The 10,756-nt window shown below is 39.0% G+C and overlaps 1 protein-coding gene across 2 annotated transcripts; it reads left to right on the forward strand.

The window, feature by feature from the left end:
- Nucleotides 1-240: 240 nt before the first annotated feature.
- Nucleotides 241-10,749, forward strand: LOC104422777 (alpha-mannosidase). Of its 2 annotated transcripts, none has more exons than XM_039303724.1 (29): nt 241-433; nt 583-750; nt 870-953; nt 2,045-2,133; nt 2,217-2,391; nt 2,687-2,806; nt 2,892-2,975; nt 3,067-3,138; nt 3,279-3,392; nt 3,706-3,806; nt 3,904-3,997; nt 4,334-4,501; nt 4,600-4,689; nt 4,863-5,057; nt 5,149-5,368; nt 5,783-5,916; nt 6,897-6,965; nt 7,088-7,147; nt 7,298-7,369; nt 8,049-8,096; nt 8,310-8,429; nt 8,846-8,911; nt 9,057-9,169; nt 9,261-9,351; nt 9,431-9,541; nt 9,617-9,712; nt 9,788-9,835; nt 10,187-10,255; nt 10,365-10,749. In XM_039303724.1, exons 1-29 carry the CDS (start codon nt 389-391, stop codon nt 10,551-10,553), a joined length of 3,105 nt encoding a protein of 1,034 aa, XP_039159658.1. In that variant the 5' UTR covers nt 241-388; the 3' UTR covers nt 10,554-10,749. The 2 variants fall into 2 exon arrangements, with proteins under 2 accessions (XP_039159658.1, XP_039159659.1); XM_039303725.1 differs by lacking the exon at nt 241-433 and having other exon boundaries at nt 487-750; nt 4,863-4,928; nt 5,001-5,057.
- Nucleotides 10,750-10,756: the final 7 nt, after the last annotated feature.

A 10,756-nucleotide genomic window follows, 5' to 3' on the forward strand; every position in this document is an offset into this window, starting at 1 on the left:
GCATATAGATAGAAATGAAGTTCGATGAGTACATGTTCGATCTTTGCCGGGGTTGATAAAGAAGAAGCCTGACCATCATAACCGGACACAAACATTTAATCGAAAAAGATTGATTTTTTTTTTTTTTCCGTTTACATAAACAAGTGAAACCGCTGCATAATTCCTACTTTGGCCTCACTGGGTTTTAGTTACCCAATGTGCTCAACTATGGAATGATTGCACCAACACAAAGGACGAATGTTTGCACTTCTAACTAATAGGAAGAGAGAATGAAGCAAAGACTGTGGACTTTGATGGAGTTCCATGGCAGCATCTGTGCTAAATCACAGTCAAGAGTCGATATCCTACACACACCCCACAAATTACAGGCCGTCCACTAACGTCCGATATGGCTAAGATCCGCGCACCACTCAATCATTGGTCCAACTTTTCGGTGAGTTCACCATTTATCAGTTGCATCAACTCAACAGTCACTCTATGTGTGTGTGAGAGAGAGAGGGGGATTGTGAGGGTGTGTGCATAGTTTTTGCTGCTGAAATGGGTACTCTTGTGGCTTCTCTTTTTGTGATTGTGATTTTGGAGATCGTATGGTTGTATGGAGGAGTGGATGGAGCCTACATGAAGTACAATACTGGTGCCGGGGTTGTGGAAGGGAAGTTGAATGTGCATTTGGTCCCGCATTCCCATGATGATGTCGGATGGTTGAAGACCGTCGACCAGTACTATGTTGGCTCAAACAACTCCATCCAGGTCCTTAAATATTTGGGATCGAAGAGCATAGTGAATTTTCACTATACTGTTTGGTTGATATATAATTCTGCAGTTATGTAAATGGGAAAATGTTTTTATGTGCGTTATTGGTTGTTCAGGGCGCTTGCATTGAGAATGTGCTTGATTCCGTTGTCAAAGCATTGGCGCGAGATCCCAACAGGAAGTTTGTGTTTGCCGAGATGGTAAATTCTGTCAATTTTAGACTCTCTGATGCATATCTCTGAAGGCTTCTTTTTGTTTTGATCATCTTCAAACCATGTTTTTGAGTTTTCTGCAATCAGTCAATTTTGCTATCTCAGGCTTGAATCTAGTTGATCAGCTTGACTCTGCCGGTCTAAAGCATTGTGTTCTAACTTCAATCCAATTGACCATCACGATATTAATCCTATTCATATCTGTAATCAGCAAATCTGCAAATCCATTATGGTTGACAAGAAGATACCGACCAGTTTGGCCTTTATCGAAGTTAAAATCTTTGGGCCATGGTGCAATAAAATTGCATTAGAAGAGTAACTGAACTTCCAGGCATGCCACCAAGATGTCAGCATTACAGTCGCACTTAACATGAAAATGGCCATTACATGATTCTCATTTTTCGTTTAATGTCATTACAAAGACGTATTTTGGCAAGATGAACCTTTGGGATTATATAGCCGCATGCTTCCCGTCTTCTATGCTTCATGAATACTACATTTGATAGTAACTGTTACCATTTTTTTCCCGTGAATATTGGTTGTTATTCTGCAGTAAAGACATCTGGTATTCAGTAATCTAAACAAAGAAGAAAAATTTGATGCCTCGGACTCTACAGTCATTACTCACCTTTTGCATTTATATTTTCATGGACTTGCATACTGGTTCTCTTAATATCAGCGTCAGTTTATTCCCCTTATTTGCTTATTCTCAGAGCCCTCTTCTGTTGCCCTCAATTGAGGCATAAAATGAAAAAAAAGAGAGCAGATAAACTGTGATTTAACCAAAATAAATGTAAATTATCAAATATTTATGTTGGAAATTGTATGCTTTGGTATGCTTGTAAGACAACACACTTTGTGATACTTGTTTATCTTGATAGATACAGATCATAGCCAACTTCTGCTTCTTTTGAAGTGTACCTCGCAAATTTTTTGTTCACAATTGTTAATTTCTGTGTACAAACAGTTGTTCTTATGCTATAGCTTCTTCACTTCAGGCCTTTGCTCATTCCCCCCGCTGTCCACTTCTAAACAAGCTTAGCTTGATCCAGTAACTAACGAATTTCATGAAATGATAGGCTTTCTTCCAAAGGTGGTGGTTAGAGCAAAGTCCAGAAACACAAGAACAAGTGAGGAAACTTGTGGATGCTGGCCAATTTGAATTCATGTATGCAGTCAGCAAGCATTTAAATGGGTCTATGGCAATTTCTGTGCTATTACTGTCCTGACAGTAATTTTGGCAATTTGCAGAAATGGCGGATGGTGTATGCATGATGAGGCAACAGCTCATTACATCGACATGATTGACCAAACAACTCTTGGTCATGGCTTGATAAAATCACAATTCAACAAAGTTCCTCGAGTTGGATGGCAAATTGATCCGTTTGGACATTCTGCTGTGCAAGCTTACCTTCTGGGAGCTGAGGTAGAAGATTCTATCTAAGGTTTTCTCAATGTCGACCTTTTCTGTTATCACCTTCCAATCAGTCTAAAGTGTAGCTCTGAGTTATTTTTTGTTTTGATGTCTGCACACTATGATACAACCATTAGACTTTGAGAAATATCATGTTGTCCGACTTTCTTTGTCCATAAATTATATATATATATATATATACATACAAAACACACACACACAAGTTTCTCCCTATGGTTTTTTTCCTAATAAATTTTCTATGCTTCGTGTTGTATTTCCTATAAAAGGACCACCACCATTTTTGCAGGTTGGATTTGATTCCTTGCATTTTGCGAGGATTGATTATCAAGACAGAGCAACTCGCAAAAATGATAAATCTCTTGAGGTTATATGGCGTGGGTCTAAAACGTTTGGTTCCTCATCTCAGGTTTGAAATAGAAGCAACCTTATTACCTTCATTTTCTTGGTTACTTCACCTCATTAATATCATGCACTTGTCTGTGCCCTTGTAGATTTTCACAAATGCATTTCCCATTCACTATAGTCCACCGGAAGGTTTTAATTTTGAAGTGTCTAATGATTTTGAGCCTGTTCAGGTGCGTTCTGTTATTCAACCAAATTGACCACTTTCAAGCTTTTCTTTTTCTTCTGGCAGACAGATTCACGATTGAGATATTCAAACTGCAGGATAATACTCTCCTATATGACTACAATGTCGAAAAAAGAGTGAATGATTTTATTAGTGCTGCAATGACACAGGTATGCTCTTAGCTTTTCGCAGACAACAGCTCTGTTGTATCTTGGATTGTCTCAGACCAAGACTGACCATCGTCAAGTAATTATATGTGAATAAACATCACTGAGGTACACATATAGGAACTCATTTTCCCAATGAACAGGCAAATGTTACAAGAACAAATCACATTATGTGGACCATGGGTGATGATTTTGTGTACCAGTATGCTGAGTCTTGGTTCAAGCAGATGGACAAACTCATTCATTATGTTAACAAGGTAAAACTACCTAATCTACTATTTGCTTTTATGATTGCAGTATGTGAGTGTTTATGCTTCAAAACACTTGAAGTTTTGCAAATATCATTTCCAGTCACCAATAATCTGGAGACTTCCCTATGTGTCAAGGCTGTGGTACTTTCACCAGTATCTTTTTCTTTGAGATGCAACACCAAAGGATCTACAGTTAGTTTAGAATAACACTTTCTAAGCTTACTCTGGAGAGGAGAGATATGCTTTTTCCCTTTCTTTTTTCTCTCAATGCACTTGCCATAATTTTCTTTTCCTGTTCCTGATATTTCTTCTCTCTCAGGATGGTCGGGTGAATGCATTATACTCTACACCATCTATTTACGTCGATGCCAAAAATGCAGCAAATGTATCATGGCCTTTGAAAACTGATGATTACTTACCGTAACTATCTCTCTTTTACCCATCTCAGTTGCCTCTATGTGATATATCTTTTCCAATCACCATCGACAAGATATATGACAGACGCTTCTTTGTACAGGTATGCAGATAGAAAAGATGCCTACTGGACTGGTTACTTTACTAGCCGGCCAGCCCTGAAACGATATGCTAGGATGCTTAGTGGATACTATCTGGTATTGTTTTTCTTTAGTGGTGATCATACTATATCAGAACACAGTATTTCTCTTCCTGTTGCTGTGTTATTGTAAGCTGAGTAGAATACTCACAACTTAAATTATTTTGTCTTCAGTGTTTTCTTACATCTATGTAATTTAGGTTTCTGGAGGGATGAGTAGCGATATCTTCGAATTGCTTATGTGCCATGGGCAGGGTTGATTTTTCAATTGAACATCTGAGGAGATATTGTGTTTCCCCCCTTCCTTTTATGATAAATATCATCTATCCCACAAATGTACTAAGTATAGCACCATTAAACATTGCCATGATTGTGCTCTCTTTTGTCAATTTAGGCAGCCCGCCAGCTCGAATTTCTTGTGGGGCGCAGGTCCAGTGGTCCTAGCACTTCCAGGCTTGGAGATGCCTTAGGATTAGTGCAACATCATGATGCTCTCACTGGTACTGCTAAACAGCACACAACCAATGATTATGAGAAGCGCCTAGCTATTGGAGCTTTTGAGGTCGGAAAATAAAGTCCCGTTAAATTTTCCCTTTTGGGGTTCCTTGTTCTCAATTCTCAATTTAATCTCTGAATGCTCTTTCTTCTAAAATCAATTAGGCAGCAGCTGTTGTCGATAATGCTCTCTCCTGCCTAGTTGGTAAGAAACCAGGAGGTCAGTGCTCATCACCTGCTTTGACCTTTAGCCAGGTACGTTTTAATCTAATTCCTACAGGTTCCAGCCAGAAGGATTTAGAGATGTCCTTCAAACTATCATATAAGCGAGTCAGTTCATTGGAGCTTAAATTTTGTCTAGAGACCAAATGTTTCCCTTACTCAAGATGACCTGTATTCATCTTTGGTTTACATCACTGTTTTTACAGTGCCAATTACTCAATATAAGTTTCTGCCCAGCAACAGAGGAAGATATTCCAGACGGAAAGAGTCTGGTAACTTTTTGGGTTATATGCTATGAATTCTTTAAAGAAACGTGTATATTCTCATTGAAATTTCTTTATCAGGTTGTGGTAGCATATAATTCGCTTGGATGGAATCGAACTGATATCGTAAGGATCCCAGTGAGTATTTACTTCTTTGCACCAATAGTTTAAGCATTAGGAGATTGATAATTGCTTCTGGATATAATTTGGCAAAGAAAATGTCTACCAGGTTACTGATTCAGATTTGGTCGTCCATGACTCTTCTGGAAATACCATTGAAGCGCAATTTATCAATTTGGATAGTGTTACAATCAACTTGAGGAACTTCTATGTGAAAGCCTACTTGGGATTATCACCACAGCAGGTCCCAAAGTACTGGCTTATATTTCAAGTTTCATTACCGCCATTGGGTTGGAGCACATACTTCATTTCTAAAGCAGCTACAGAAGGTTGGCATTTACATACTTGATTCTCGTATTCAAGCCTCTGAGATTGATACTTATGTCACCTGATGTGGCTTGCTAGAGTAGATTTCACAAACAGGAAGTAGAACAAATAATGAGTCAAAGTTCAAACCCATAACAATCAGCATGAGGTAATATGCATCATGGAGGAGTGGCAATGAGCCTGGACTCGCTCCAAAATTCAAACCCATAACAATCAGCATGAGGTCAAATGCGTCATGTAGGAGTGTCGATGAGCCTAGACAAGCTCCAAAACTATTCCAAGTCAATTAGAAGTGCATGTGTCTGAGGCCGTAAAACCGATCAGCACAATCAATTCGACACAGCTTCATAGTTGTTAGTAAGCCATGCAGACACGTTTAAATCTACTTTCCTTAGCTGGGCTTCAAAATGATGCAGGGCATGAAACTACTGTCCTTTCTACACTGAGCAATCCACAGAATGATACCTTAGAAGTTGGACCAGGGGATCTGAAGATGCTATTTTCGTCAACCTCGGGGCAACTTGTCCGGATATTAAACTCTAAAACTGGGGTGAGTCAAGTCAGTGTCATTGATTTTTGTTTAGCAATGAGATTTTCTTCCAAAGTGTGTTCACTGTTCCGTTATCATTTCACCATGCATGGATAATTCCATTGAAATTGTCAATCTCATCTTATTCACTTCTTCAAAGTTCTTTTGACCAAATCCAAATTAGTGACATTTTTGTAGAAAAAAAGTGCTCTTTCCAAATTACTTGTACAACCCCAATAAAACTTTGTCTAAGAAAAGGGCCATTTTCGTATTGCCAAAATAGATGACTGTGCTCAGTAGGATTGCTAGATAGATAAAATTGATTGTAACTGCAAAAGGATAACTGAAAGTGCTGAGCTCTTGAAATTCTACAAACTTCTATGTTGAATATTTCAACTTTCATTCACCAATTTCTCTTGAAATGTGTTGCTCCTTGATGAACACATCGATTACCAAACAAGTTACAACGATTAAAATGAGTTCTGGAATGCAACTTGGCTGCTTCAGCTTCCTAGCTTCGATCACGTCTTCCTAATAATAATTTTGGATGCTCAATTGAATGATGTACCTGTAATATCTTCAATGTCAAGTAAGGATCAGCTGAATCAATCTTCTCTGTTTACAGCACTCTCATCTCCACTTTCTGCCTTTTCTTTTGCTTCTTGGATTGGGTCTTGTGGTTGGCATCTTAACCTACTTTGTGAGTATGTCTCAAGTTGTAAGAGCACCTCAAGGCCCTCCTACGATTTGAGATGAATGTGTAATTCTAGTTTGATGAGGATTTCTCCTAAAACTTAGACGTTTCCATTAATAAAATATCATTAGCTTTTCTTCAGGATTTGACAAGAATTGAATGTTCTACTATGTAAGACTTCTTGTCCTTCCGTTACTTGACCTATTGGATAACCTTCTAGTGCAATCACAAGGGTTTCTTATATGCTACTATGAAGCTATGCCAAATTCACTGCACAGCATTTAGTTGACTGACTCACATTTACCAGGTTGATGTACCAGTACAGCAAAGCTATCTCTACTATGCCTCAAGTATTGGCGATACAGATGATTCTCAGGTAGCTCTTTCTGCGGTTGATTTGTGACACAATGTAGACGGGTATCTAGACCTATTCACAGCACAAGCCCAGGAATGGTAGATAGATGACTGCAAGTGCTCAGCAGAGTTTTTTTATTGCAGGCTTCTGGTGCGTACATCTTCCGCCCAGATAGGGCTCTTCCAACAATTGTTTCGAGAGAAGTAAGCAGCCTGTATTACTCAGCTGTGCATGCTCTAAGTAACTCTTGGAACATTAACTAATACTATCCATTCGATGATGTCATATATTAGATCTTTCCTAACAACAAGATAGGACAGATAAGAGTTCATGACCTATTTCAACTCTCACAGGTACCCCTGAAGGTTGTTCGGGGTCCACTAGTTGATGAAGTGCATCAACAGTTCAGTTCATGGATCTACCAGGTCACTTGTTTGATAAATTAACAACAAGCACACATTGTTCTTGCTTATTCCTATGATTTGCTTGGCTGTTTCTCTTTCTTTTCAAGAACCTATGGGTTTTAGTTGCCATGGGCTTACGGAACTCAAGATACTTGAAGGACCCAAAGAAGTCCAGAATGTAGATATTTCAACAAAGACCTAGACTGAAGCGTTGTAGTTAACATTTGGCTTGAATAGCTAACCTACTGATCAGAAGAGTCATTCATTTAACCAGAATCCTTGACACAGAAAAAATGCTACTTGCTTATTGTATGTTGGACATTCATATTAATTGCTTAAGTTTTCAAGTTCGATCCGAGTTTAAGTTTGCTTTTGTACTCTGAACAAGGTTGCTACCTTAGTAAACAAGCAATTATGAGGATTTTGATTTTGATGGTAGAGAACAGGATGGTAATTTACTTCTATAATATCCCCTTCTTGATTGCTAATTTAGATCAAGTATGTCAATTGACCAACTTCATTCCAAAACACTTCAAGCAAGCTATCATGACCTTCTCGAGAAACCCTTTTTGCCTCATCTGGTGTGCATTGCTGCTAATGAAGTGCTATATCTTATGATGTTTTGGCCTGGCTCAAAGGGAACACATGAGACAAATGACTTGATTCTCATACATCTCATTTTTCCTTTTTACTTAATCAGGTCACGAGATTATACAAGGACAAAGAGCAGGCTGATGTCGAATTCACAGTGAGTCACACTTCTCTATATTCGTTGCCTTGTAAACTAAGATTTTTAACGTACGACAGAATTAATAGATTTAGCAACAAAACAGTTGATTGGATTTCCAATGCTTTGCATGCAAAGTCCATTGATTTACCGTCACTAATGTCTACATATTAAATATTTAACCTTCAGTCTCCAAGAAAATCCTCCTAAGACTTCTTCCTTCGAACTTTAAAGATAGGACCAATTCCAACAGATGATGGAGTTGGAAAGGAGGTGATAACACAAATGACGGCAAATATGGCCACGGAGAAGACCTTCTACACTGATTCTAATGGAAGGGATTTCATAAAACGGGTAAACTCTGAAACCTACATTTCCTTTAGATGCCGCCTTTGTTTCTCTCTCAAAATTATCAACATTCTCAACAGATGATCTCAATACTAGTACTAGCAGATGGAGAGCGAGATTTGCTAGACTTATTATCATATGCGAACTCTCTCTACTAAGCACCATCTATCCGAGTGTTTAGTTATAGCTTGTGATGTTCTTCAGAAATTTCACATTTCAAAGGTCGTTTCAAAGAAAATTGGTTCATAACATCAAATGACATTAGCTGGAATTTTCATTTTCATCATCAACTGAACTGCATCTTCAGCGAAATGATGTGCAACTATTCTTCCAGTCATGGCGTAAAGTCAGACAACAGCCATCTTGCTAAATTCATCGCTTGTCCTACTCTGACCCGAAATAGCTTACTATGGTTCAAGCAGGTGCGAGATTATAGACCAGATTGGTCCCTCACTGTTACGCAACCTGTTGCAGGAAATTACTATCCAGTAAGTTCTTTAAATATAACGATTTACTAAATGACTGAGTAACAATACGGTGCTTGAACATATGAAATTATATCAACCTATAGCATAGACTCCTGAATATATTTTTCCCCTAAAAATGATCCTGTCTCCTACACTATGCTGTCAGATTAATCTTGGAATTTTCACCACGGACAACAAAACTGAATTATCGGTCTTAGTGGATCGTGCAGTTGGGGGAGCCAGTATCAAAGACGGGCAAATAGAGTTGATGCTTCACAGGTTCAGCACGTCCTTTCTGTGCTCCGCCCCATATGAGTCCTTCCTTTCTTTGCATTAGAAATCTTTTACCTTCTCTTGCTTCATGCACCAGGCGAATACTTAAAGATGACAGCAGAGGAGTGGAGGAAGCTCTCGACGAGAGGGTGTGCATTGCAAATAACAGTACGTGCAAAGGACTGACGGTGCGTTACGTCGCCAGAAGTTCTCTGTGGACAACCAATTGTTTCTCTTCGTTCATTTTTCCAAGTGATGTATTTTCAGATACGAGGACACTACTACATAGGCATCAACAAAAGAGGGACAGGAGCTCGCTGGCGACGGACAACTGGCCAACAAGTGTACTCACCTTTAGTTCTGGCTTTTGCACATGAGGTGGGGATTGAATGCCTTAGTTTTTTGAGGTCTATGCTTAAGCCTTTACCTGAGCAAAAGATAATGACCCTGCAGAAGATGGAGGACTGGACAGCTTCTCATGTTACCATTGCGACTACTATGGATTCAAGTTACAGTTTACCTCAGAATGTTGCTTTGATCACTCTGCAGGTTATTCAGATTTGTCTCAAATACTCTCTCCCTCCCTCCCCCCCTGTGAGATTAATCGACCTTTCTCTTTTGCAGGAGTTGGATGATGGAAGTGCACTACTACGTCTTGCACATCTTTATGAGGTGAGAATCATTTTCCCTTTTAGCACAAAAAAAAGAAAAAAAAAAAAGAGATTTGTCAATCCACTTCATTTGAATCCAATGTCGTTGGTGCTGTGATAAAAACTCCATGTGAGACCTAGAATCAACAGAAATATGAATCTTTGCAAACCCACGAGAGACTGTAATCTAACTATGGAGGCATTGCTTCTTGGATTGACTAAACTAACTCTATCAGGCTATTCACTTACTGCCGCACTTTCCATCAATTCGACACTCTCACAAGTCATTTTTTCCTACTTCAATCAAAAGAGAGGTGATTGATATATACCATATTGTATTCATTTCCATCTTTCTTATTGTGAATATATCTAGCCTGGTGAAGATGCTGAATATTCAACCTTGGCTAAAGTCGATCTGAAGAAGATGTTTGCCAGAAGAACGGTATGTAAAGCTTTTACTGCACTAATGCCGAGGCTCTTCTTAGTGTCTGCAACCGCATGAATTACTGTCTCATACTGATGGACATTGATAAATATGGTCATGACTACAGATCAAGGAAGTAAAGGAAATGAGCCTGTCTGCGAACCAAGAGAAGTCTGAAATGAAGCGGATGACATGGAAAGTTGAAGGGGAAGCCACAGCGGAACCGACCCCTTTAAGAGGGGGCCCAGTCAATGTGTCAGATCTCGTTGTTGAGCTCGGTCCCATGGAAATTCGTACTTTCTTGCTCATATTCTAGGCATTGTCCGTTATGCCTCGTTTTATGTAATCAATTAACTTCCAAAGTCTCTTTCAAACACTTTTTTCATAAAGATGTTTATCCAGTGCCCCAAAAGGGTACCATTTAGCTCAAGATAAAACCAATAAGTGCAGGTTTTTTTTGGCTTTCCTTACTGGTGCACTTACAGTATCAATGAAGAAGAATGGTAGTTCAATTACTTG

Source organism: Eucalyptus grandis, chromosome 10 (assembly GCF_016545825.1).
Source record: "Eucalyptus grandis isolate ANBG69807.140 chromosome 10, ASM1654582v1, whole genome shotgun sequence".
Lineage (NCBI taxonomy): Eukaryota > Viridiplantae > Streptophyta > Magnoliopsida > Myrtales > Myrtaceae > Eucalyptus > Eucalyptus grandis.